The sequence below is a fragment of the Epinephelus fuscoguttatus genome, linkage group LG2, assembly GCF_011397635.1.
Source record: "Epinephelus fuscoguttatus linkage group LG2, E.fuscoguttatus.final_Chr_v1".
Lineage (NCBI taxonomy): Eukaryota > Metazoa > Chordata > Actinopteri > Perciformes > Serranidae > Epinephelus > Epinephelus fuscoguttatus.
In genome coordinates, this window is record NC_064753.1 from 41,183,714 (window position 1) to 41,211,581 (window position 27,868).

General features: G+C 41.4%; 1 protein-coding gene across 3 annotated transcripts; it reads right to left on the bottom strand.

The window, feature by feature from the left end:
- Nucleotides 1-3,270: 3,270 nt before the first annotated feature.
- Nucleotides 3,271-26,793, bottom strand: wdhd1 (WD repeat and HMG-box DNA binding protein 1). Of its 3 annotated transcripts, none has more exons than XM_049563124.1 (26): nt 26,716-26,793; nt 26,350-26,443; nt 24,770-24,881; nt 24,500-24,651; nt 22,724-22,835; nt 22,492-22,542; nt 22,296-22,391; nt 22,110-22,202; nt 20,848-20,954; nt 19,515-19,656; nt 19,144-19,348; nt 18,389-18,573; nt 18,113-18,297; nt 17,789-18,030; nt 17,488-17,625; nt 17,170-17,326; nt 16,105-16,219; nt 14,425-14,556; nt 13,024-13,247; nt 11,153-11,298; nt 11,005-11,061; nt 10,830-10,861; nt 10,526-10,690; nt 9,650-9,792; nt 9,420-9,555; nt 3,271-3,717 (listed from the first exon to the last, which is right to left on the bottom strand). In XM_049563124.1, the coding sequence occupies exons 2-26, from the start codon at nt 26,424-26,426 to the stop codon at nt 3,532-3,534; spliced, it is 3,390 nt and encodes a 1,129-aa protein (XP_049419081.1). In that variant the 5' UTR covers nt 26,427-26,443; nt 26,716-26,793; the 3' UTR covers nt 3,271-3,531. The 3 variants fall into 3 exon arrangements, with proteins under 3 accessions (XP_049419081.1, XP_049419068.1, XP_049419075.1); XM_049563111.1 differs by having other exon boundaries at nt 19,144-19,351; XM_049563118.1 differs by having other exon boundaries at nt 19,144-19,351; nt 26,591-26,725.
- Nucleotides 26,794-27,868: the final 1,075 nt, after the last annotated feature.

Here is a 27,868-nt window from a genome sequence, read left to right on the forward strand (position 1 = left end):
TCAAAATATAGCTATAGTACCAAAAATAAAAGCACTCATTTTGCAGAATGGTCTATTTCAGAACTGGTGTTGATGAGTAACTAGTTATATGTCAGTTACAGTTACTTAGAAAAAATAAGTATATTAAATTATAGTTACTGATTGTTGGTGACCACAAAGGGATTACATCTAAATATATGTTTTAAATATATATATATATATTTATGTGTGTGTAAAAAGCTTAAATGTAAAGAATATATTCCTCATTATACTGAAAAACTTTTAATAAAACTGGTGTCAGGTTTACACCTCCTGGTTTAGGACATATTGCCCAGTTTAAACATTTACAAGAAAAGTAATGGAAAAAGTAATCAATCAATATATATAATCAATATAATATATATAAACAAGGTTAGGGAATAATTATTATAATTATTATTGTATAATTAAAATTATTATATTGTATCATTGGAAGCAAATGAGTTATTTATGAGAAAATGCAGAGTAAAAAAACATAACAGGCTTAAGAATCATCAGTCTAGAACTTTTTTGTCTATTTTTTTCCTTTCAATTTAACACCATGTTGCTATTTATTCTTATTTCTAAATTAAAATGATTTCAATTACTTTACATACAGTATCTCACATAAGTGAGTACACCCCTCCCATTTTTGCAAATATTTCATTATATCTTGTCATGGGACAGGGACAGTTGTCTTGGTGCTCTTTCAACATGTGTGAAGCTTGTTGAAGAGCACCAAGACAACTGTCCCTTGCCTACAGTCAAGTATAGTGGTGGAGGTGTCTTCACCTCCATCTGCTCCATGATGTCATCATGGAGGAGTGGGAGAGGATTCCTGAAGCAACCTGTGAGCTCTGGTGAACTCCATGCCCAAAAGGTTTAAGGCAGTGCTAGATAATGATGGTTGGCACACAAAATATTGACACTTTAGGCACAATTTGGACATGTTCACTGTGGGGTGTACTCACTTATGTTGCCAGCTGTTTAGATGTTGATGGCTGTGTTTTGAGTAATTTTCAGAGGAAGGTAAATCTATGCTACTATGCAAGCTGTACACTGACTACTTTAAGTTATATCAAAGTGTCATTTCTATAGTGTTGTCCCATGAAACGATATAATGAAATATTTGCAAAAATGGGAGGGGTGTACTCACTTATGTGAGATACTGTAGCTACTGCAGGGTTGTTTAACCTATATTACACCATAATTTATTCGTTTAAATCTTTTCATCAATAATCTGAATCAGTGAGTAAAGTTATGAAATACATGTGTCACAGTATAAAGTGCAATATTGACTTGCAAAACTGAAAGTTGCATTCCACCACTGTCTTTTTGCACAGATGGGATCCTCTGAGGATGAGGAGCTGAGGATGAAGTCCTGTTTATAATGCAGCCTGTGTTGGAAGAATACTTCTGCAGGTGTATAAAGACCTTGTTAAAGTAAATTTAAACTACTTTATATATTATCTGGTATTTTAATCACCAATAATGCATCATATTAAATGCCTTTGTATCATATGCTTTTTGTGTCAAATCTTATCTATGATGCAGCATCAGATAAATGTAGTGGAGAACAAGAAAGTACAGTGTTTACCTCTGAGGTGCAGTGAAGGAAAAGGAGAAAGTCTCAGAATGGAAATACTTGAGTAAAGTACCAGAAACTCAAATTCCTGCTCACACACAAAGACATTTTAGAGTCAAAGCAGCAGAGGCTGAGATACCCTAAGTTTTCATCTTTCACACTTCCCATGACGTAACTTTTTATGAAACATCCTCATCATTTAAACTTTCTTCCTCTTGCTGCTGTTTAACTTTAGTCCTTGTTGTATTACGCTCTTAAAAGAAGTGAAATGTGGGAGTACAGCCCAAACAGGCCCCTCAGGTCTGCTAGTCTGGGTCTTCTAAGTGTTCCAGAGTCCAGGTTAATTAAAGACTTTTCAGTTCTTGCTCCTCAGCTTTGGAAAGATCAGCTGATTCTGTTCGTGTCTTTAAATCTCGTCTCAAAACTTACTTTCCTAACAGTTGATAGACTTATTGTGTGTATAGGAGTGTCTGTATCTGCAGCCATGTATATGTGTGCATGCTTACAGGTATATATATGTTTAAGTGTATATGTTGGTGTAGGTGTATGTATATGCTCATGTTTTATCAGTGTCACTTTTGTGTTGTACTTTTGTGCTTTCAGCTTGAAAAGTGCTCTACAAAAAGCTATTATTATTATTATTACAGTACAGTAGGGATATTTATTTTTTTCTATCTAAATGAATGTGTTCCATTACTAAATTAAAAAAAAAAAAAAAAAAAAATCAGGTTTCACGCTCTGAAGCTGCAACCTGCTCTCTTCCTGTTTGTTGAAGTCACAAATACTCACTTCGAGAAATGACTTGATAAAATGGAGATTTTTAACAGTGATGATGAAAAGTCTGGGCAAGAAAAGCAAAAAATAACTTGTAATTTTGCTGTTTTTTCTACAAAAACTGCATATTTTACGCTCCCCAGGCCACTAAAAAATCCTTCAAATGAAACAATTTGTGAATGAAAACAACTCATGACTCGTGTCCGAACAAAAAACAAGGAGATGGATACATTTTTAGGACTCGCAAGCCTGAAAGGTTGACGAAACAGAGAGACTGTGTGTGTGTGTAACACCTTTCTGTTGCCTATACAAACAGAAAACAGACTGTCTACTCTGCGCTTGGTTGCTGAGTTTCAGAAAACACTACAGAGGTGGTTAAAAACTATAACCAGTTTTCTTAGTTTGGACCGACGACGAGGTGGGACTGTTACCGTTAAGTAACACGAGTATAAGGCAGGCAATGTGTCGGAAAACAGATTGGGAGTCGTTGCAAAGCAAATACAGTGACACATCAGAGCGGGACTGAGAGCATCATCACTCATCAGAGGTCATCAAATGTGAATTAATCCACTGCTGAAAATAGTCCCTGACAAATGCACTGTTTGCTCATATTTGATAAAAACTACAGTGACCAGCTGTTTTAGGAAATCACTGACTTTTTTTTTTTTTTATGAAACTATATATTTGTGAGCCGTTTTGTAAAGTCTTCAGTAGAAACCACTGGGCTCAGGACTGAGAGCCACAGAGAGAAGTCACAAAGTTTTGAGATTCGGACTAACAGGTTTGTTTTGTTAACGGTAACACCAGACTCATCCTTGGAAGAGTCCACAACTGTGCATTCTCCCTTTTCACTGCTTCATGTGAGTGAAGTCGATGTCACGAAAAAGGAAATCAAAGACTAAAAGTGTGAGCTAACAAACATTTACATTTATTCAATTTATAAAATACAGTAAAGGGTTTTTAGAAATGTTACAAATGTAAAAAACAGACAAAACAAGTGACAATGGATGAACGTCACTGATCCATCACTAACTCTGGAGGCATTTTAAGGGCTTTGAATGTTCTGATTAAGTGCCTCAAAGTTCAGAGAACACATTTATCGACACAGCAAACACATTTAACAGGATGACGCCGTCATCAGCACCAGAACACACAAACAACAACTCTCAGAATATTTAGTTTTTGTTAAAAGCAAAGGCCGACAGCTTGGAGGAGGGATCCAAAGATTTCTTCTTCTTGGCACTGTTTTCATCTGCTTCCGCCTGTCCATTTTCATTTTCTGTACCTCCTCCTTCAGCTCTCTTCCTCTTCTTCAGATCTGCTGTGTCTCCACTTTGGCCTTTTGCTCTTTCCGTCCACGACTGAGCAAAATGGAAAAGAAAAAAGACATGAAATGCACGTGTTAATTACTGAACAGGACAAACTGAAATCGTATTGTTCTTCTGTTTCAATTAAGGCTCCAAACACCTACATGATGAAGACTGAACACACACACACGTACACACATACACACACACTCACTCAGGCGTGCAGCTTGAAATTGCATCCTGTCATGTATAATCACTACTGACAGGCTGCTGCCTCTTTTCCCTCCTCATGCTTTTATTTTTTTACCCTCTTTCTCTCCGAGCCGAGACAAAAGGAGGCGCTTTCCTGGACGTAATGGAGCCAGGATGAATCATCAGGCCTGGTGAGTGGACTGGCAGCAACACAGGCCACACACACACACGAACACACACACTCTTCACCTCCAGTGCCCGATGAAGCACTGCCCATTAACCCCATGCATATTCAAACACGCAAACACACACTGAAACAAACACCACCATTACAGAGCTGGTAGATGCTGCGAGCTCTTACGTCTCGCTATACAAATGTCATTTTACTGTATGTGGACAGAATTATGTTATTAGGACACACACACACACACACACACAATCACACACACACACACACTTTCCATTGCTGCAGGTCAAAGCTTCAGCCAGTTACTGAATTTCATTTCAATTACAACAAATAATTTGCAGCAGGCTGCGCTGGTGTCGGGGAGTTGCTACAGGTCGCAGTTAGAAGATGGAAATCAGATCAGGAAGTCCAGTACAAAGAATCAGAGGCCACGATGGCAGGATTAGTGATGACACACTCAAATCTATTAAGTGATGGATGGCAAATCAGTCAAGAATTATGATACCTGAAGGTCATTTATTAAAAGAAAATTATCTGGTTCTGGCTCCTCGCATGTGGTTATTTGCTGCTCTTCCCCATTTTGTACAATTATGAATTAAATATACTTGGGTTTTGGATTATAGGTCAGATAAAACAAGCAAATTTAAGGAGTTCGTGTCCACTAGAAGGTGTTAGGGAGCAATTCTTTCGCCATGCCCCTGAAAAGTGCGCCAGGACAGTGGAATTACATCTTCCAAGCCCATCACATGATGCCAGTGGCCCAAACAGACCTTTTTCCATAGACTTACATTGTGAAAGAGACGTCTGTAAAGCAGTGGATACATTTTTTGAGTGTCACAACACCCGCAAAATGACTTGTTTTACTGTCAGGGTTTGATCCATTCAGTCTGATAACATTTGGAAAGTCTATTACAGCCACAGGATGGAATCATTTTATTGCTATTCAAGTTAGCAGAGCCGTGATCCCGCCAAAATGTTTTAAGTTACAACTACACTTCATGTCTGTGGCGTCTGGCGGCATTTTACACAACTGAAAATACTTTTATTTACATGATGGGTATCCGATAAAATAGGAAAAAAAGGTATTGAATAAAATAATCTGTTGGTATCTGTATTGGTATTGGTGTTGCTACTGGTATGGTAATTTTTAAACAATATCCAGCCCAAAACAAAAAATGACCTAAGTATCAATAAATAAATAAATAAATTCAGGAATAAATCAACAAATAAATAGATGTGTAGTAAAAAAGAACGGGAATAAATAGATAAATGCAAAAATAAATTAACTTTGATAACTGATCATTCCTCTTAAATTAATGTGTAAAATGTATTTCCACACTGTTGCACAACTATATATTTATTTACTCCTTTATCTATTTATGCCTTGTTTATTTATTTCTGTATTCATTTATACATGTATTTATTCTTGTATTTTTCCATACAGTCATGTATTTATTTATTGATATCTTGGTCATTTTTCATCCACTGTACAATCCAGCAAATATAAAGTGCAAAAGTAACATTAATGCCCCAAAATACCACAATGCTCTTTAAAATCCTAAAAACAAGCCACATAACATGTCGTCAGAACCTGAGGTTACATTTCCACCAAACTGCACTTTTGTTGTGTTCGATTTATTAATATTATATTGATATCTTTACATGAGAATAGTTTGGGTATCATGTCAGATTTTGAATATCGTATTGTGTTTTCCTGGTTTTAAAGGCTGCATTACAGAAAACTGATATAATTTTATGAACTTATGAGACTGTTGTAGCTTCTATTATTTGTCTTTACCCACTCAGTCATTATCTCCACATTACTGATGATTAATTATCAAAAATCTCAGTGTGTAAATATTTTGTAAAAGCACCAACAGTCAACCCTACAATATCGTCTCAATATCAAGGTATTTGGTAAAAAATATACATGATATTGGATTTTCTTCACATTGTCGTCCCCCCCCCCCCCCCCCAAAATGAATCATTTTTTAAAAAGAAAACATCTAAAACCAAACGTTTTGTCACCACACACACACATTTCTCCTGCAGACTGACCAGCTCACTGTCTCTCACACAGTATTATCATAAGATCAATGCTTTGTGCCCTCACTGCCAAAACACACTCGACAGGGTTCCCAGGCAACAGGCGTCCCTCCTCCCCTCCCCCGCTCCTCCACCTCACATCCACTTCCTTTCTTTCTCTGTTTCTGTCGAGTATCATCCAGCTCTCTGCTGAGAGTCTTGATGTATGCAGGGTCAGGACCAGCCTACTATACAGACGCACAGATTGACGTCTATTAGCACTTGTGTGGATAAAAGGACGGGGTGTGTTGTTACTGACACACTCGCCCTCGTTTATTCACCTATCGACTGACCACAGCTGATGGTGGAGATTGGTTTTGAAAATGTGAATATGTTTCAGTGAAACTGTGACACTGAAGGAGATTCTTTTTTTCTTTCGTACAGGCATGTTCAGGTGTAGAGCACCGGTGTTTGTGGTCGAAAAAATGAGTTTCAGTCAGCTCCATCACAGCTTTAAATACTCTCACTACTGCTGATAGATTGAGTCGCAACTAGAGGTCAAGCAATTTATTGTATGATGTATTGGTGTGTAGGACTGGGTATCGCCACTCATCTCCTGGAACGATTTGTTTTCGATTCACAAGGTCCCGATTCGATTTAATTTCCAATTCAATTTGATTTTATAGGAAATATTTCAGATACGATACTAGTTTTTGCTAGTACATGAAAGAAATTCTCAGAGAACTGATACTGTCAATTTTAAAAGGAATTACTAAAAGAAAAATAAATTCAGAGCAGGAATACAACTGAATATTTTAAAGCTAAACGCTATTTCTAGAGGAGAAACAGTAATATTAAAACAGCAAAGTCACAATATAAACTCAATATCTCACTGAAAACAAATCTGAAATGTCAATAAAATAAATCACATTTCTAAAGTCACAACACAGAGTGAAGTTTAGAAAGAATAAGTAACAGACATCAGTCAGTATCAGTCCTCCTGTCCTCTCTGCTGCCGTGGAGAGTCGCTGCCTGCAGGTCACATGACCACTAGCAAGTTTTACGATACTCTAAGCTTCAGAGAAAGCAGCTCCCTTCTGCTGTGTGAGCGTGTCCAATTTTAATATGTATTTGCATGAACTTTGAGGCTGAACCACAACAGCGGGTGCAGCCCTATAAACATGAAAGTTAGTGAGTCTGTGACGTCTTTTTACAATTTAAAACCCTTGTTGGGGGTGTGGACTTCTGCCATTTACTGAGCTATCTGCCTTTTCCTGCTCCAAACAATCACTATTATATCAGCCTTTAAAATTCAATAATCAGTCAATCAGTAGCTGCCATATGCCATCAATGCTGGTTAGTAGAAATCCAGTGATAAAGTCCCAACCAGGTTCATCAGAGGGCTTTTTTTGGGGGGGTCTTCAGGCTTGTGCTTGTTAGTGCAGTTACACAATGAGATTCAGTTTCTGGGATGAGGTTTATAAAGTGGTCGGATGTGAGAGAACTCGGGCTGTTTGTCGACTGGTTGTTAGGGTTTCGGTTGACTAACAAATTTGTAGCCTATTAGTCATTTTAATGACGTCACACAGGACGTTTACATGCACACAATAAACCAGGTTATACAGGAAATCAGATTTACATGTACTGCAGTAACCCTGTTACAGCAGGTTATTGAAGTGCATTTAAACACAGTGACTGATAAAAACTGTCCCTCTGGCATCAGAATAAAACTCACAAACAACTCAATGCCAAAATTTTCTATATCTTTAATATAGGGTTAAATACTGATGGACGGTTCAACAGTAACCTGAGATATTTATCTGAAGTCTGTTTAATTTTTTAATCTGCTATCAAAACTGCTGTTCTCTTGTGGTATCGTCATGTGTGACTATTAATATAAAACATATAGAACTGTAACTTAAGAGATATAAGAGAATTTGACCCAAACATGTGAGCGCAGAGACGAGCGTGGAGTGTCTTGGTGTTGCACAGTGAGGATCTGCAGCTGATAATCACCACTGTCTCTCAGAGTCTAATTGATGGGTTCACTGGTCAATTTGCTCTTCAGGGCAAACTAGATGAAGGCAGCATGAACTGAAAACACCTGACTGCTGTACACACACCTGCATCTCCTCTGAGGGAAAAGATAAAGAACGCTATGATATCATATGCCATTACTTCATTATATTGTCTTTTGGTGAATTTGTGGTTTTGGTCAGTTGGCTAAAAATCCATTTTGAGTATGTATTTATATCATTAATCCAGGACTACAGAACATTTTGAATACAACGGCTCCTCTTTCCTGTAGCAGCCATTCTGTTAAAGGCTTGAGGTCAAATTTTAAAAGGGGCAAAAGGCGAAATCGTTTCACGGCTAGGTTTGCTGTTGTGCACTGCCTGTAGACCAAAACAAAGTGTGTCATGAGCCACCCCCCCCCGACTGAGCACCGCAGCCTCTATCACATCCAGACGTTCCAGGTGTTTCTTCCGCAGGCTCCACTTTACTCAGCTGCCCGATACACCCGCTGCTTCTTCCCACATTAACCTGAATAACAAACCAGGGCTCGGTGCTAACGTTAGCTGGGAAGCTAGCGGAGGCTAACTGGCTGTGCTGGCAGCTGAGTGAAGTGGAGCCTGAGGAGGAGGCACCGGTTAGCCCCAGTTTCACTACAGGCAGATTCACTCGCCACAGGGGCGAAGACATAAAACCTAAACAGCCAGCTTAGTTTAGCAGTTAGCGATGTCTTTCACTCACTCCCAGTCTCTGCTGTGTTTAGCTTTTTCCCTGCTTTCCTGTTAGCGTTAGCACTAGTCGGCTGCCACGCTAACATCCCTACTCTTCTCCGGAGCCGTGAGCCCGCCAGGCTAACTTACAGCTATGGAGCGCTTCTACCAGCTCTTCTCGTCACTGAGCCTCTCAGCAAATATACAGGCGGGCGTACATGAACGCGCAGCCGGACCGGCTTGTAAACAATGGGCTGGAGATCAACACAGAGAGAGGGTGAGGTCATGCTATACTCCAGATGAAATTACACCTCTAGTTCTTCACATAGCAATTTGTTAATTCCTTCAATCTAGAAATGATGAATTTCGCTTATTGCTCCTTTAAGGCTAAATTGATCGTTCTAAAAAGGTTTCATCTCGTCGCAAATCTTTGGTCTGAACTGGTCTTTAAAGGTCTTGTGTGTAGGATTTAGTGGCATGTGGCTGTGAGGTTGCACTAGGTTTGCTCAAATTGGTAATTTTTTCTGGACTTTCTGAGCTCAATTACAAGTTTTCTGGGACACAATCACACATGTGATCTCTTCACATGACCCCAACCCTCCTCTCTGCTCCCCCTTAGTGTTTCTTACCAGTCGCTCCTCTGCTGTCAGCGTCCTGAAGCGTCCCATTGCCTCTTTGATGATATCAGTCTCTTCCAGGTCTGGGTGGTCAGCTGTGATATTTTTCCTGTTCTCCTCTAGCCACAGCTGGAAGCCCGTCTTCGGTCTGAACAGACGCAGTCAACAACAAACAAGTTAATCTAACTTACAGCTTCCATTAAAGTAACATCACACACAGGGTTTATGATTCTTTCTTTCACCTCTGGTTTTCAGTGTTGTCTGCAGGTGGAGCTGGAGGTGGGACGTCTGGTTGTTTCTGCTGATCCACAGCCGGCTCCGTGTTCTCCTGAGACTTCTTACTGGCCGTCTTTGTGCCAGTCATCTGCAGCAAGGTGGACTGAGTCTAGAGAAATTATAGGCATGTATGTAAGTAAATAGCTGCAGTTTTATACTTGAGTCTGGCAACATACCTGCACGAAATGCATGTTGCTATCTGTTGAACTGTTTTCCAATTTAAATCTGTTTAAAGCTGGTAAGCAGCACAGCTGTACCCGATTAAACTGTCCCTCCCGGCATCCTTACAGTCAAGATGGTGGTGAAGTAAAAGAAAAATGGAGATATATTTATCTCGAGTTGTGCCTAACTTTAGTGGTTTATAATATATCTGGTACGGAAATAATCTGCAGATGCTGCGGTTCGAAATGAGATCAAACTTTTTTATAGATGCCAGTTTTTGAGCCACGACAAAGGCCAAAATTTGGCCTGCAACAGACAGTAAGGTTTGTTGTTTTAGCCAAGCTGATTTCCTGAAAACTTGTGGCCCCTACTGGCCGGTTACCTGGAGTGAGGAGTCAGCAGTTCATGATGGTATAAAACAGTCAATAAAACAGATGTTTCAACAACTGTGAGTCACAGCAACCACGAGAGGACCTTGAGCATACAGTCATATATGTGCACAGAAAATATCAGACTGTCTGGTCCAGTAGTTTGCGAGCATTAGCTGCGGGCAGACAGACACACACACACACACACACACACACACACACACACACACTGGAGGAAATAAAATACCCCAAAGTAATATTAACAAAAAGTATTAAACAGATAAGACACATTGGAAACTTAGATATTCATACCTTTGTTTTGGGCCTTGGGGCCAGCGGTTTGAGGACGGGGCCTTTGCTTTGTTTCCCTGCAGATCCGCTGAGTGGAGATGGCTTCCTAATGGTTGTCATGTTGTCCAGGATGTTTGTCACTCGAGGCGGACCTGACGAAGGCGAGGGCTTCCCTGATCCGAGGACCTGCGTGTATTCCATCGAAACCTTGATCACTCTTCCCCTTAACATGTGAGTCTCTCTTGATCTCACAAACTCTTTTTGCATATTCACTTCTGATTAATTAGAGAAATCGGACGGAGCAACCGTCAAAACATTTACTTACCTTGAAAGGATTTGCACGTCCTACTTTGCCAACTGCAAAAAGAGAAACAACATCAGATGCCAATTTAGATGAACTATATTTTAATCACATCTGTATGGTGGAACGCTCAACAGTAATTATACTGACACAATTCTACCGTTAACATTTAATATATGGATTGCTGGTGTTCACTCACTTGGTGTCAGAGACGGCGTCACAGGTGAATCTGCTTCTTTAGCAAACGGATTCACACCTGCAGTACGAGACAAGAACATGAGACACTGGAGTCACCGACATCGTGTGCTGAGAACATGACGTGTAAAGAGAGCTGAAGTGGAACTGACGTTTTCTGGTTTCTGCTGCCTCCTCCATCTCCATCTCCTGCCCATCCTCCTCTTCATCCTCCCTGAGCTCTTCTCCTTGCTCCTCTTCCTCCTCCTGATAACGTCTGTTGCTGTGACGTCCTGCTGTGACCTCACTCTGGCCGTACCTGTCCAAATAACACACTCGTGAATCACACTCTCTTCCCCTTTACTACTTTACTTTGGCCCCTTTAATATTGAATATCTGCTATTATGGAGTCGATACGATGGTAGTTCTTACTTAAATGCTTACAGAATATGTGTTTCACACATGGAAATAACAGCTACAGCTAATAGGGATTTCCAATCCAAATCCAGGTCATTTAATACGGAGTATCTGCTGACACCACGTCTCAGTCCGATACTTCCACTTTCCTGGATCATACAGCTGCACAGTGCATACATTAAAGTACTTAAAGTTATTAACCCTTTGAAACCTGAGCAGCTTGGCTTGATTTCTTTTAAGAACATGGGACGAAGGCGATGAGCAACGAAAGAAGGAATGACGCAAAAAAAATCACCAAGAAATTAGTAAAAACAGAAAATTAAAACAAGAAAATTAATAAAACAAAAAGACAAAAAAAGAAAAAGTAAGAAGGTTAAAAACATCATAATAATGTAATTTTAAAATGTACAAACAATAACAATTACCAACATTTTTTCTTTCTTTTTTCCCCTTTAAAAAAAACAAAAACAAATTCCAAATCTATTTTTATTCCTGCAATTTAAGGGACAATTCTTACAGAGTTGCTCAATGCCTTTGTTCCCATGTTTTTTAAAGATATCACACCAATGTGTTGAGGATTTAAAGGTTTAAATACTTCCAAAAGGTGTCTGAAAGCAGCACAAGAAAGTGATGTCACTCCCAGATTCAAAGGGTTAAAACCAATTCAATGTATGCGCTTGACAAAAGCTCTGCAATACATTATGAAAGAAATTCCTGAATCCAAACGGTTTCTTTATCTTTTTTCTTTTTACATAATCAGAGTAGAAAAAAACCTCTCCATCTCACTTTATCACTTTAACAAAGTATTTTACAGTGTTTGCTTCTCTGGTGCGTCCTTTGCCTGAATTACCTGAATGAATTGTGTTCCACTAAGTGTTAACTTTTTACATCATTTACATAGATTACATTAATGAACTACTCCTATTGGCTTTTTGCATGCGGGGACTCTTGTGCCTGCAGTGGTGTAGTGAGTGTGGCTGTCGTAGGCTCTGCACCGCTGTCTGTCTCTCCTCCAAGCAGGGTGTTGAAACACACTGTGCCACAGATAACAGCAAAATTGAAGAGACTCTAACACTGAGCTAAAATGAGACAAGTACACATAACTTCTGTAAACAACATAAACAAACAGTCTCATGCTGCGTTTGCTGTCGTGTATGGTGTGTAGAATTTCCCAGCGGGTGGTGCTTAGCCCCTACATCAGATCAAGCTCTATATAGCTCAGAACAGCTGATCACAATAAGCTGAAACTGCCTTGAATACCGATCTTTGAAATCAGATGACGATATCCACAGTAAATACCATATCTAACACACCATATTTTTCACTGGCAACTTTACACAAAAACTGGAGGTTCAAAACTATTGACTTGATCTTCAATTATTGATAAGATATAGATGACAGATTAACTGGAAGAATACAGCTACAGAAGCAACGCGTGCTGCGGTTCTTCACTCACAGCACAGTGAGTGCAGACACCGGCTCGCACACTGGCCAAAACCAGTACCTCATAAAAGACTATCACAGTGGTACAAAGTTAAGTCGTGTAAGTACATGTGAGTCTGGTGTAAAACCTTAATGGCTGCAATAATTTACTAGGACAAAAGGGAGAGATGCATTTTGGCGTTACCCAGAGGGCCGTCTGGCGCTGGTGTATTCTGGCTCCTCCTCCTGCTCCTCTTGCTCTTCCTCCTGGATCTGGTTGGCTTTCTCCAGGGCGATCTCACTGAGCCGCTGTGCGAGGGCCATGCGTCTGGATCGGGACGCGTATCGAATGGCCAGAGTCACCACATTCTGGGTCATGAGCTCCGCCAGCTCCACACAGCGAAACTCTCTCTCCAGCTTACAGGACAGCTGGAAGAAAACAGAGGTTGATTAATTTCAGTCATCAGGAGAGTCCAAACTAGCGTTGTCACGGTACCAAAATTGGGACCCACGGTACGACACCAGTGAAAGCATCACGGTTCTGAGTAGTATCACGATACTACAGCGAAAATGAGGCAGATGTGCCTTTTGTCATTTATAAAAAGATAAATCACTTTTCTATAATACATCAATGATATTTCAATGGAATAAATTACTTATTGACTCATTCATACTTCAAAACAGCATCAATAAGTGATTAACATAGAGGGGATCAAAATAAAATAAATAAAATAAAAAAATCAACCAGCCACCCTCCTCCCCTGACAAGTAAAGAACAGTCCCTTCATAAGTAAAGAACAGTCCCTAAAGTGCGTTGAGGTTTGTGGACCGTTACCTGCCACAAAGAGAGAAATGTGAACGGCTAGTTTCTCCTCTGACACGTCACATACCTGTGTGCCGCCACAGCTCAGCTGTTCAGGTACTTCTGGCAGTCATGTCACCAACAAAGAGGACATTATTGGACCTGGAGCCGGACTTCTCGTTGCCACTAAACCGCGCTATCTTGCGGTGGCCATAGTGCTCCACCGTATTCCTGTTTGTGACCCCTGTTCAACCCACAACCGGCAGGATTTGCCTTTCGTTTCTGCTGCTGGTTGAAATCTGTACTCGCACAGTGTGCTCCTGAATGATTTCTTTTGCTTGCACAAAACTATTTTTAGTCGCAAATGCGAGTAAAATGCTCGCACCGTAGAGCTATGTGGAAAACAAATCACTGTAGCATATCTAGCCTACAAGTAAAAATAAATAAATAATAACTTTCACTGCTCAAAGATACTCAATAGCTCAGCTAACACCTGAAATGTCACTGGAAAACAAACCACTGCAGCAGCATCTAGAGTGCCAGGTGGCCAGCGTGCACCGTTATTTGACGGCTCACCCCTTGCGATTGGACTTTGAACTTATCCCACAGTAGTGGTTCCATGAGGTACCGCAGTACTACGGTACTCCAACATTATGGTATCATATGTCCCGTGGTGTTTAAGTACCGTGGTCTACCGTTGGTACCAGTATACCATGCAACACTAGTCTGAACAACTGCAGACGACAAGACACACTCCTAAACCAATGATCATAACATAAACGAGTGTCAGGCTGTCACACTCACTGCAAACATCTTCATGAGCAGCTCCTGCTGCTCCTTCTGGGACTGACTCTGTCCGTCCTCGTCTATCTCGTAGCCGCTGGATGACAGGAAGCTGTAGTGGTTGTGGAAGAGGACTGAACGCAAGAACTGCTCCTGGAGGACGACAGAGGAGGACACAGACTGAGTACTTCCAACTTACATCACAGACAAGTGTTTACCCCTTTATGTGCCACCTCAGGCATGTTGTTCTGACAGAGGATTGAATTACTTTATGGCATCTAAAACAGTGGTTCCCAACTGGTCCAGCCACGGGGTCCAGATTTCCCCTTAGCCATTAGTTAAAGGTCCACACAGTTTAATACATTCAGCGTCATACTTGCGTTAGGCCATGCTGTCAAGAAGCTGTCCTTTACTTCTCACTCTACAGCAGGGAACAGCACTTCAAAATAAAAGCTCTGTGCTGGAAATTCACTGTACTTAAAACTAAAGTGTGTTTTTTACATTTTACGTTTCATTTGCGGTCCATTAACAATGGACCAGCGACCCGCTGTTGGACCATGACCACCAGTTGGGAACCACTGATCTAAAAGACAGTTCAATATTAACAGTAACTATATTGGAGGGCCTGAAAATGTGACACATCTTGATTAAGTTGGACCAGCAATTCAGAAACCCATTAGTAAATTTAAATGTAAAGTCACATCTACGTTCTATAATATACATATATATTGACATCATACTGTTACCCACGGCAACAATAAGCATGACTGAAAGCAATATCATTACAGACTCCGCAGTGGTTCCAAAAAGAGGAGCAGCTTCAGTAGTGTGGAATAAACTGTGGCGTCCTGAATGTTTTATGAACAGCCCCGGACTTCTCAGACTCTTTTAGCGACTTACTGCTCAGAGGGAACTCATTCAGCGGCTCCTCTGGCAGCAGCACAGCGTCTCTCCCTCTCCTCTCTCGCCGTGCACACACGGGAGTCGGTGTCGTCAAGCGATTTTGTCATAAACCTTTGGTAATGTAAACCTACGTGACGCTCGACAAAAACTACATATACGTGACTGTGCAACAGTTGTGGTATTATAACAGCCTGTCACAGGTTACAGCGTGATGATTAGAGGAGAAATGGCAGAGCATAAAGGTCCAGGTGGAAAAACAAAAGAACAACTCAGTCGTTTAGGATTTACTAAAACAAGGAAATCACCTGTTGATTTATATATATAGACCCCAGGGGACATTTTTTGTACTAGGGAGCTGTTTAAATGTGTAATTTGTGGTAGATTTTATTTAGTTGATCTATTAATATTGTAACAGAACCTGAATCCCACTCTGAGTTACTGCTGTTCACAAACTAAAGAAATGAGAGATCATGTTTGTTTAGTTTTTATTGAATATTTGAAGCAAACTGTGAAACTATATCACTTATTTTATTGCAATTCTATGTTCTTAAATTAATACAACATTAATTTTTACTAATTGGTCATATCGGCGAGAATATTGTCATCTCAAAAATGCCCTGACATATCGTGATATTATTTCAGGGCCACACTGCCCACCCCTAATGTAAATATTTTAGCATATATTTAGTGAAGTAGTTAATTATTCTTTGGCTTTACTATGCCACTACTAAACGTCTGAGTGAAACCCTGTTGCTGTGTCAGTGTCTGATCAAAGCAGGCCGTCTCAGGTGTGTTTACCTCCATTTGTCCTTTCTCTGTGGACGTCTGACACAGAGGCAGCTTGAAGGGCAGGATGGCCACAGCAGGTCTGGGCAGAGTGGGAGGATACCTGGAGCCTTTACATGGAATACACCTGGCAGGACAAGAACAGAGTGGATTCAGGGAAAGACAAACAACATCAGAAACATAATGATTAACCAGCAAGAACTTGAGTAATCCTCCAGGGATCAGGGCCACGACAATCAAAACATCACACTGGTTTTATCCTGCTGACCATGGACCAGATTTCAGATTTAACGTTATTGATCCCCAAAGTTAAATGCAGATATTGTCCTGCTGTCTTTTGATATAAACCCAAACTTTGTGTGTGAGTTGATCCATTTGTTGAAGTTTGGCTGCTGGTTTTATTGCTGCTACCATCACGCTGTGAACAGAGAAGTCCCTGCTGGTGCGTTCAGGTGCTGAACAGCAACTTTACAAAAGCAAAAGCACATTCACATACTTTTCCCCACAAGTTTTGTTTTTGTGTGTCTTCAAACTATGAGTTTGGCTTTCAGATTACTTGTCCTCATGTGGTCTTTTTCAGCGGCTAATTCTCAAATCTCTGATTTCACAGCTTTTCCCATTCCATACCAAATAAATGTAGTAAATAATCACTCCTATTATCCATCAAGCAAGTTTCAAATCTGCACGTTAATGCTCATGCTTTAAAGAAAAAAAAACAACAGCTACCTGCAAAGTGGGAACTGTACTTAAAAGGGACCTATTATGCTTATTTTCAGGGTGATAGTTGCATTTTGGATTCCTACTAGAACCTGTTTACATGCTTCAATGTTCCAGTAGCTCAGTGGTGAGAGCGGGCGTCCCATGTACAAAGGCAATGTCCTTGCTACATGTCATCCCCTGCGTGTCCTGTATTAGTTTTTGAGCCGTCTTTAAATCAGACAGACCCTAAAAGTTTGCCTGTCTCCTTCCTAACTCCAACTTCAATATTTCAAAGAGAAGACGACATATAACCAGCTCAGATGTAAAAGTCTCAGGTGACAGGACGACAGAAAAAAAGTGGTGGAGAAGAGAGTTCACCTGAGCTGCTGAGGGTTCTCATGTACTCCGACCACCCAGTAGTGGTCTGATTTGCTTTTGCAGGTCTCTCTGGTGTTACACACTGGCGTCCATGTGTTGCCAAGGGAGCGGTTCAGCATCCGGACCACCCCCTCCGAATCCACATAGCAAGGGGTACCTAAAAAAAAAGGCAAAATGTAACCAGGTTGTCATGTTACAAATCCAAAGATGTGGGTGTAGTCAGAGGCAGATGCGGCTTCTGTGAGGAGTATTTGCTTCTGCTCATTTAATATGTAAAAACAAGTCAGAGAAATGTTTTCAGAGTTCAGTAAGACTGACCCTCTGCAGTGAATCCGAGCCAGGACAGGTGGGATTTGTGAGACAGTGGGAGGGGTTCCCCGTGGATGAGCTGCCTCTTCCTTCGACCGAACTGCAGCAGCTGGACACCCAGAGCCTGCTCCCCGTCAAAACCAGGAGCTGATGATGTAAAATGAGACACATGCACCAACGTGAGGCTTCGTCAAAGCTTGAAGATGACAGAAGAAACTGTGAGTAATGCAGCACAGGAGGAGCTCAACACAGCAGTCATACAGGGTATATACCACAGAGGTGTGAGTGAGTGTGTGTGTGTGTGTCTAACCCCGATGGTAGACGATGAGCAGCTGCTCTCCGTGTGCAGCCATGCAGACCACATTCCCCGGCAGGCTGAAGATTTCTCTCTGGACCCCGCCGATGGAGAAGAGTCTGAGCATCAGCGCACTGGTGGCAACCGCTGCCCAGCCCTGACCCAGACAGACCGCCTTCGCATCCTCGCCCTTCGGCAGGTCCACCATCCACTCCTTGTTGGTGTCCCATGACGAGAAGTGGAGGCACTGAAGCTTACTGAGAGGAGAGAAGGAGCAGGTTGAAAGATTTACTGCAGGAATTTCCAAAAGAAACACAAACCGGGTGGAGGGAGGTTTACCTGGCAAGCTCGTCTGTGCCGGGGCAGGCCAGCAGCGCGGCCTCCTGCGACAGATCAGCCATGGTGTGACCCAGCGAGTTAGTGAGGTGCATGGCGTGATGCACAGCTGTGTCGTGAAACTCCACATCGATGGCGTTGTCCTGTTCATCATTGTAGCCTCGAATGATTCCCACCGAGTTCCACATCTGAGACAGAATGGTAAAGTTTCATCTATAGTGAGTCTTTCAGGTCATACAACAATATAAACTGATTCCAGCAGCATTTATTTGAGTCTACCATGAAGCGGTGTGTGAGGTGTGCAGGGGTGGATCCTGGCTGAAAGGCCTTCTGGGGAGGTGTTGGCATGGGCCCCTCATAGACGGGACGCAGGGGCACCAGCGGGGCAGCTGCAGGAGCCACGGTGCTGCCTGTGTCATCATCGTCCCCGAATCTGTCCTGACCGAGCTGCAGTGATCCAGTGTCTGAATAAAAGACAAAGATGGAATCACTAAAAAAAAAATTAAGTCCACCTATTCTCCATTCATCTGAACCGCACACTCAGACTGTAACACACCCAACAAGGCAGCAGAAGTTAAACTGGACAGTAGGTACAGGCAACCAGAGGTTAGATTCCCGAGTGTCCTCTGTTGTAAGAACCATTCAAAAGTTAAATGAAAATGGTTGGACATGACATCTTGCAGCCAGTCTAATGTCTGCAATAACCCACCGTTCAGTTTAACAAGTGAGATAGTCTGGTGTAAAACCACATTGTCTCCCTCCAACTGCACATATGAAAAGATTGGAGCTACTAACATATTGATGAATGCCAGATTACACACAAATTTGTTTTGCTCACGTTTCATGGATGAGACCCACTGAGTTTTTTATCAAACAAACTTCCACAGATTTAAAAAATCTTTAACAAAGCACTGATAATTTTCCTGTTAGTCTGGGGCGACCTGACATCTTAAAAACAAACTTCATGTTGTTTTTTAACTTAAATCCATCACCCATCTTCATCTTCCTTCACTCTGAACCCTTCTGTCACTCACCCAATGAGTTCTCATCATCCAGGATCGCCCCTCTGTTCCTCACCCGCCCAGTTGCAGGCATGAGGAAATCATCATCATCGTCCTCGTCCCCGGTGACAAGTTTCTTAACCGGTGAGTTGGTGTCACTCAGCCCTTCGTCCATGAGTCTGTCATCGTCTTCATCAAACAGGTCGTCGTAGTCTCCTGCTGGTTTTTTAGCCGGTGCCTGCTGAGAGTCCGGTGACGGAGTTAATTAGCATCAACATGACACAAAAGAGAAGAGAGGCTGAAAAAGCCTGAGATACTTTCCATCTCTTACGTATCACCACCCTGCAGTTGGTATTTTTGAGCTGGAGAAAACATTTATATCACGTGAAATATTTGAGGGTTACTTTGGTGGTGTTGGTGCTGGATGTGGAGGTGCTGAGTCCGTCCAGCAGGCACAGGCCGCCTTCTGTGTCTGTGTAGACGAGCTGGCTGCCTGACGGATGCCAGGCCAAACCGCACACTGTGAAGCCCTTCTCATGCTTCTGCCTGCAGCAGAGACGAAACAACGTCAACTGTAGTGATCCTGAACGTCTACTGCTCCTAAAGTTTAGCTGTTCATCTTAATGGCGGCAGTTAGTATTTGCCATCAGCCGGCTTGAGTTGAGCTCAGACTGGCCAGTTCACCCCGCTGCAACATTCTAAAAGGGCTTTGTTTCATTGCGAATCTTTGGTCTAAACTGCGCTTAAAATATCTCAATTCAGTTCAAATTTCAACCTTTAAAGCTATAGTGCGTAACTTCTACAGGTCCGTAAATGCCCGTTTCACCCAAGCCACTACTAGAGGAGATGACACAATGCTGATTAAGCCGATCGGCTCCTCTAACATCTCGCGGTATTTTTCAATATAAATCATTTTTAGTTTGCGTGTCGAAAGGCGTCATTCTTGCACTGGCGCACAGGAAATGCTTCCTCACAACAAGAAGGGAGGGGGAGGAAGAGCAGAGAGTGTCACAGCAAGAGGTAGAGCACAGGTAGAAAGAGAAAGCAACATGGCGGAGAAGCGGCCGAGACATGGTTCAGAAGTGGATCTTACCACAAAGAAAAAGCCTGGACGTTCGGCTGAAGGTTAGCAAAGAAGGAAAGTGACCGACGGAGAAGGCAAACAAGGATTTGTATTGCCGTCGCTTTTCCTTGGTGGAGAGCCCTGAAGGAAGAAATTGGGCTGAGGGTAGACATGGATGTTGCCTTGCTGCTGTTGGATAAGTAAGTGACTTGGTTTATAATTATATTATGAGTAGTATGTGTTGCTGTTACATGTACTGGACCTAGTACTTTATTATTTTCTTGGAAATGGTGCTATGAACGTAATGTAATGTTAGTAGCCTGGTGTTCGCCACACTGTGTAGCATTGTGTACACGGTGTGAAGCGAGTGTTACTCTGTGTACACGGTGTGTGGCGACTGGTGAGTGTTACTCTGTGTACACGGTGTGTGGCGAGTGTTACTCTGTGTACACGGTGTGTGGCGACTGGCGAGTGTTACTCTGGGTACGGTGTGTGGCAACTGGCGAGTGTGACTCTGTGTACATGGAAGTGCTGCCGGCTTATTAATTGTAATTAGGCATTATCCGCTGGGAGGCGACAGAAGTTACGCACTATAGCTTTAAATCTCAACAAACATCATAAAATACAGATATTTGAATTTGTTCTTAACTTGTGCACTCGTTCTTGTTGCATACCTTTCCACACACAGCTTGCTGTTAACGTCCCACACCGTCAGTGAACCCCCGACGCTGCCAGCTGCCAGGAACCGCCCACATGGAGACCAGGCCACCACGTTGATGAGCTGCAGGGAAAACAGGGTGGAGAAACAATTTCAAAATGAAGCACTGACAGACTGCTGATGATTTCAAACAAGTCGTCATTTCAGTGCCTTCAGATTGTATCAGTTACTTAGCCTGAAAATTTACATCAGACGAAAGGCTGCAGAGCAAATTCATGCATCTCATGTCTGAACATCAGATAAAGGATGATAAGGGAACAGGGAACAGGAAAAAAAAGGAGGTAATGAGAACAAAGTGAATTCAGTGTGAAATGTTACTTCACACTGAGCAGGCCATCGACACCTAATGAGCTCTGGCATGAGTCCAAGTCATTTAATACAGCGGCAGCAGTAGGTTGTGGTTCAGTGAGTTTACGAGGTACAAGCTCATAATGTTGTAACAGGGAACACCTCGTCGCTTCCAGCAAAAACAAAGTCAGAACAGTCCAGGGGACAACATAAAAATCACCTTTTTACTAACTTTGTTAAATATTTGACGATCGGATGAAGCACCTTTTGATATTTACAGAGATTCTGCTGAAAGGAAACTTTCCAGGAGCCACAAGTTACATACAGACATACAGAGATTAGTATTGCAGTGACAAGAAATTAAATTATGTGTTTGGTATTGAATAAAAAGATCATAAAAAGCATGCTGAGAGCTCTCATAATCCTCTGATAAATACAAATGCCACTTTAGAACAATATAACAGATCTGAAAGGAGACAGTGTTAAAAGGTCTGATTGTGTCCTTATTGCTCGTACACACTGTGTGAGGAGTCTAATAAAATTCACACACTATCTGAGGCGAATCAGATGGTGAGGTGATAGACTGGGACACATCTGCGCCACTCTTATGTCTTGAAAATGTAGAGGAACAATAAACGGCTCTTTGGTCACAGCCGCAGCATTTCTTTGCATCAAGAAATCTCAAGACAGACAAAATGAGTTTGAGGTCAATATGCTCTTTAGTGTTAGCATTATGCTAGCTCACCAGTGTGTTCTGTATCATGTTATACTGTGTTTTGAACAGCTGGTTTGTATTTGTGGGTCAAGTTTTGGTCCTATATTTCTGACACAGCCTGTTAGTGGACACACAGTTTTAACTTCATGTGTCAGCAGTGCACACTGACCTTTAACCAAGATGATGTACACAGTATATGTTCAGCTAGACCTCACCTGAGTCAGCAGATCATCGGACAGAGTGCTGACATGATCCCAGGACCCTCGCTCGTACAGGTGCACCTTTGTCTCCACAGGAACCGCTATAAACTGAGCACAGACGCATGTGGTTTGCACTGGGGAAGCGCTGATGAAATGGGGATGTAATCATCAACACCAGGCCCAAAGACTCATGTCACTGACCTTTGCCGTCCCGGGCTGCCAGGCCAGCCGACACAGGGACTTTGCATTACTGACGTCGTTGGTCTTCTGCAGCAGAGGCCAACTGATAAGCTGAGACTAAAAGGGCACAAAGCAGATCAGCATATTAAGTTTTACAAATAAAACAAAGGTTGTGTTGAGAAAATCCTCAGTTTGAGGTGCTAAAACACCGTCGTACCTGCTCCTCAATATTCCACACTACGACGGAGCCGTCACAGCTGGCAGACGCCTGACAAGGAGAGCAGATAAAGTTTTGTATTTGTTGACATCCAGGTTGATCAAGTTGGCTCAGGTCAAATAACATGTGACAACAATAGTTGACACTACTGTGGATACTAATCATCAGCACACAATCAGCTAGCAGCCTCAGTGTTGCATTTCTGACACCTGACAGAAAAAGGTTTACCCACCAGGAAGTCATCTCTGGGGTCAAAGGCGACACTGAGCACGGGCGCCTCGTGGCCCCGCAGTGTCTTCTGCTGGCTGCTGTCTGACACCTCCACCACCTTCACCATGAAGTCACTAGATGAAAACGGAAAAATAAATAACAATAAATATGTGAAAACAGGCACATGTAGGCAATCTGTGCTCACACGTGACCGACTGCCAGCGAGCAGCGACGGGGTAAACATCAGCTGTGAACCAACACGAGCGCAAATTGTTAAATCAATGAATGAAAGGAACAAAATAATCCTGATTTTCTCCGACGTCCGCCACAACACAGATGCCAAATTCGCCCTAACTTCCTCAGATGCCTGAATTTTTTACAATCAATATCTCAACAGAAATTACCAGTGTGAAAACAGCAGCATCAATAGGGCGCCATGCTCTGTGCTTTGGATGCTGTGATAAACCCGTTTAGGGAAAATCAATTCTGGCAGCAAACAGACGTTTATCTTCAATCAGGACTAATCATGAGGCAATCCAAAGTTCTGCTCCGTCTGTGAGGCGGAAATATCATTCAGGTACACTGCTGCGTGCAGCTCATTCTGTACTGGAACAACAACACTGAACCTAATGAGATCACAGTCTGGTTTAGTCATAGTATACTGAACACAGGACGCATTACGCACGACGGCTTCACCAGCCGCCACAGGAGAAGCCAGAGCGGAACCAACGTGCATCGTTTGACTGAGTCAAAGTGACATCTGCTCGTCTTCCAGCTCTGAATCTTCTCTGGGATCACTGGTGAGAACAAAATACCAGGATAAACTGACGGGTCTGCGCAGTCAACTGGAGATCCTCATAACTGAATATATCTTTAAAATGTGATTTGTTTTCCCACAGGATCATGGTCCATATGGATGGAGCCTGAGTTAACACCAACCAGGGGCCAGATGAATAATGTGTAGATTCATGGCTCAAACTATGTGTACACACAAAAAAAGAAATATGAATTTTTTTGGTCAGATTTATAAAGCTGTGCGTACACCTGATTCTGTTTTATAAGTCTCGATCATTGCAGCACTGGGTACACATGCATAAGTCATTTCCACACCCACAGTTCTCTGTAAACAGATGTAGAAACGCCCTTAAACATATGTTTGCATATCAACACTTGTGCCCCTCCAACACTCATTAGACCTGTCAATGTGAAATACAGTAAAGAAAGTGCAATTTCACCTACTGTATCACATCAGTGAGGTTCTCCAATGGTACCAGAGCAGCTGTCATTACACACAGCGTGGCATGCCATTTAATTGCACAAGAAAAATGCCCCCTAGTATGTAAAGGCCTTTTCATCTCTGTGGTGTTTTAACTTTCCTGAGACTGTATTTATGCTTGTTTATAGGTTGGTTCCTCATTTCTTCTGTGAAGCACTGTGTGACATTCTGCTCTCAAAAGGTGCGATAAGATAGATATTTGTTCGGAGTTAGGTGAGAAAATTGATACAACTCTCACGTCTGAACCATAACTGTGATGCTACAGTCAGAAAGCAGCTGGCTAGCTAAGCATTCATGATGCAGCCTTTGTCAATTATGCCCCAAAGCTATGGAACACACTACCTGTAGATATCAGGGAAGCCAGCTTGCTAAAAATATATTTAAAAGAAAGCTAAATATGCATCTGTTCACTTTAGCCTTTAACTATTAGAGGTGCTAATCGATTAATCTTTCCAGCTTTGGACGAAGCAACGCAGTCACCTTCCTCCTGCTTCCAGTTTTGTTTTACTGAGGTGATCATACCTGGATCCAGCAGCAACTCTGGAGCCGCTGCTGTTGAAGGTCACATGTGTGGCGTTGGTGGTGAAACGGGTCAGGATGCCATCGGGATCACCGTCAGGAAACGTGTGGATCTGCACTGTGTTGTTGGAGCTTGCTGTCACCAGCTTGCCGTTCTGTGAAGGGAAAAGAAAACACCTCAATCCTCCACTGACGGCTCATTCATAGCAAAACATCTCTAAGAAATCAATTACATCACAAGATCCCAAAACAACCACAAGACAGAAGACCAACCTTGAGTGCAAAGGAGTACGCCTTTTCCCCGACGGCGATGAACTTTGGATCGTCATCATCCAGACCCTCAAATATCCGAACGTCTCCATCGTTCCCGCAAGTTACAATGAACCTGACGACAATTTCATTGTGGTCAGATTTGGGCAATATTGTGAAGCAGAAGGAAAAGTAACAAAACCTCCAACCGATTATTTTGTCTTTTCACAACGCAAGAATGTTTAAGTTAAGCAAACAATAATACTGTAAATCTAAAAGAGACGGTGATGAATGAGCATGACATGACAAATGAGTTCCAGTGGCTGTCAGATCACATTTATCTCAATGTTAGTGCTCACAAACAGTAAAGAGGTGACACTAGAGGTCCTTTGCTTAATCTTAAATTGCAGTAGCATAGTGTAGAAATAATCTATCACAAGTAAACTTCCTGCATTAAAAGTTTCACTGTGGTAAAAGTACAAAAGTATTAGCATCAAATATACTGAAAGTATTTTAGAATAACATATATTGTAACAACAGGATTATGATTAATGATGCATTAATGTGTTCATCACTTTAATGTTGCAGCTACGGTGGAGCTAGTTTTAGTTCCTTTAAATTCTGCTAGGTAGCTTGTGTGTCTACCCCCTGGACCAATAAAGCATTATCTTACCTTAACCTCTAATAATAATTACAATTCATTTATTGATTATATTTTGTATTATTAATCAGAATCCGCAAAGTAATTTAAGCTATCAAATAAACAGTGTGGTGAAGATGAAGTATACAGTAGCAGGAAATGAAAATACTTAAGTACAAGTACCTCAAAATGCATGTACAGTGGTTGAGTAAATTTACTTAGTATAGTTCCACTACTGTAAACAATAAATTAAGCCATTATAACAGGGGTGTCAAACATACTGCCTGGGGGCCAGGACCAGCCCACCAAAGGGTCCAGTCTGGCCAAGTAGATGACTTTGCACACCTGATATTGATGCTCATGTGAAGGCTGAGTGAAATGAGACATTTTGACAAGAAATAAGACAAATATTCTTGGTAAGATTTTGAGTTTTTGCAGTGCACAGGCTGAAACAACAATGAATACTCACTGTGGTCGTATTTAAAGATATTGAATATTGTGCAAAATATTGTCAACCAGCAGCTTCATACAAAAGAATCTGGATCAGACTTCTCTCTTAAAACAATATTAGTGGAACTCTGTTGCAAATGCACTGACAAAACTTTAGACTGTAAATGGTTTGTAAGGCAGGGGATGACTTCGCCTGCTTCTTCAATAGCTTCACTTTAGTGGACAATTATGGAAAAAAAATGCACATGTAGTGAAAGTGAGTTGTAGACTGTCTGAATGTGGAAACACTGAGACATGCTGTTGAATTTGCGCATGTTTTTTTCTTAGGATATAGATAATATTATTTGTTTTGTAAATGGATGAATGATTTCTCAATGTACTTTGTAGGAGTTAATATTTATGGGTTATTATGCACTGGTTTTACTGGTCCCGCCCACTTGAGATCAAACTGGGCTGCATGTGGCCCATGAACTCAAATGAGTGTGACAGCCCTGCATTGTAATGTCTGACTTACCTCCCAGAGTCATCGAAGCAGACCTCGGTGTGTCCCTCCGAGTGGACGAAGCGGATCGGCTTCCTCTCACACGGCATCTTCACAAAGCACCACACTGACAGGCAGAAACATACGAAGACATGAAGGTACGTGAACCTTAAACAGTTATCGTCTGCAGTGTTGTTATCACATCACTGGTTGCCAGTTAGCAGAACAGTTGAGCTAACGCTAACAATACAGCCTGTGTCATTAGCTAACTTACGCTATTTCACACTCAACGGATGGGTCGATGAACCGTGTTTCCGGTTTGACACGTTCAACTCGGACTAAACAAGGAGGTTATCTAACTAGTTATGACTCCAGAAAAGATTTAATATGACAACTTACAACTTCCCCGGCTGACTGACTGTCTCCACTGAGTCGATCCTCTTCTCCTGAATCTCCCGCGCTGCGTCAAAAACAAGGAACCGCTGCGTCACGACTCCCGCCAGTCACGTCATGACGCAACGGACGTAGCTCCTCCCACGTCAGAGGCAGGAAGCGAATGTCAGAAAAGGCACGGCTGGATTATTATCAAGTACTTTAAATATGATGATAACAAATTATGAACCATTGTTATCTTTTTTTAATATTACCAGGGAATGTTATAGTCATAACTTAAAATTCTTAATTAAATGCCTTTTTAAATGTTGTTTTTAACTTAAATTTAATGCTATTTTGAGTGTATTAAATTTGTAACAAATTATAAATCCATGTCAGTAGCTAATATTTACTTATTTAGATGTTTGTTTGATGGAGTCATTATGTAAATTATTCTTTTTTTTAGCATAATTTATTATCATCATCATCATTATTATTATTATTATTATTATTATTTGCTGTTGTAACTTATTTCCCTGTTTCTTGCCAATGAATTGTTGCAATTGATTGTACAGTCTCATAACTAAATAAAGGTAAGAGTAAGAATACAAGTTACCAGTGTAAAACCAGTTAAAAGCATATTGAATTACTAGTATGAATTCTTCAGGGTAAAAATACTTTGTTACAAGTAAAACTCATGCAATCAAAATTCTACTGTGTATCTATAAACCTTTATTGATCCCCAGTGGGAAAATTCAGATGTTGCGGGAGTACTAGTACAGCCAGGCTTAGTACAGATAAGTAGAGAAAGTAAAATAAAAATAATAAAAGTATATAAAACCAACATAGAAATAATATTTTTTTAAGTAGTAAAAGTTTGAAGTACCAAAAGTTAAAGTACGGTCTGCCTCAGACTCATGTATATTAAATTACTGTATGGTAATTAGTGATGAATTAATGTCAATTTAAAGTTAACTTTCTACTTAAGTAGAACGTACAGACATTTTATGTGAACCATTAAATGCATTGAAATTACCTATTTTTGTGAACCACATTTCATCTACCTGTACAATATGAATTTGGAGAAATACCTTACACACTAATCAGTATCACCTCTCCTTTAACATACATCTGAACAAATCATCAAAATAATTAAACAAAGTTGTCATTTTGACACATT

Coding starts and splice junctions, on each gene's coding strand:
- wdhd1 (XM_049563111.1), bottom strand. CDS start 26,426: ATGCCGTGTGAGAGGAAGCCGATCCGCTTCGTCCACTCGGAGGGACAC. Junction 18,298..18,388: donor ACCTCACACACCGCTTCATG/GTAGACTCAAAT, acceptor ATTCTGTCTCAG/ATGTGGAACTCGGTGGGAAT. Junction 10,691..10,829: donor GACGTGCAAATCCTTTCAAG/GTAAGTAAATGT, acceptor GAATACACGCAG/GTCCTCGGATCAGGGAAGCC.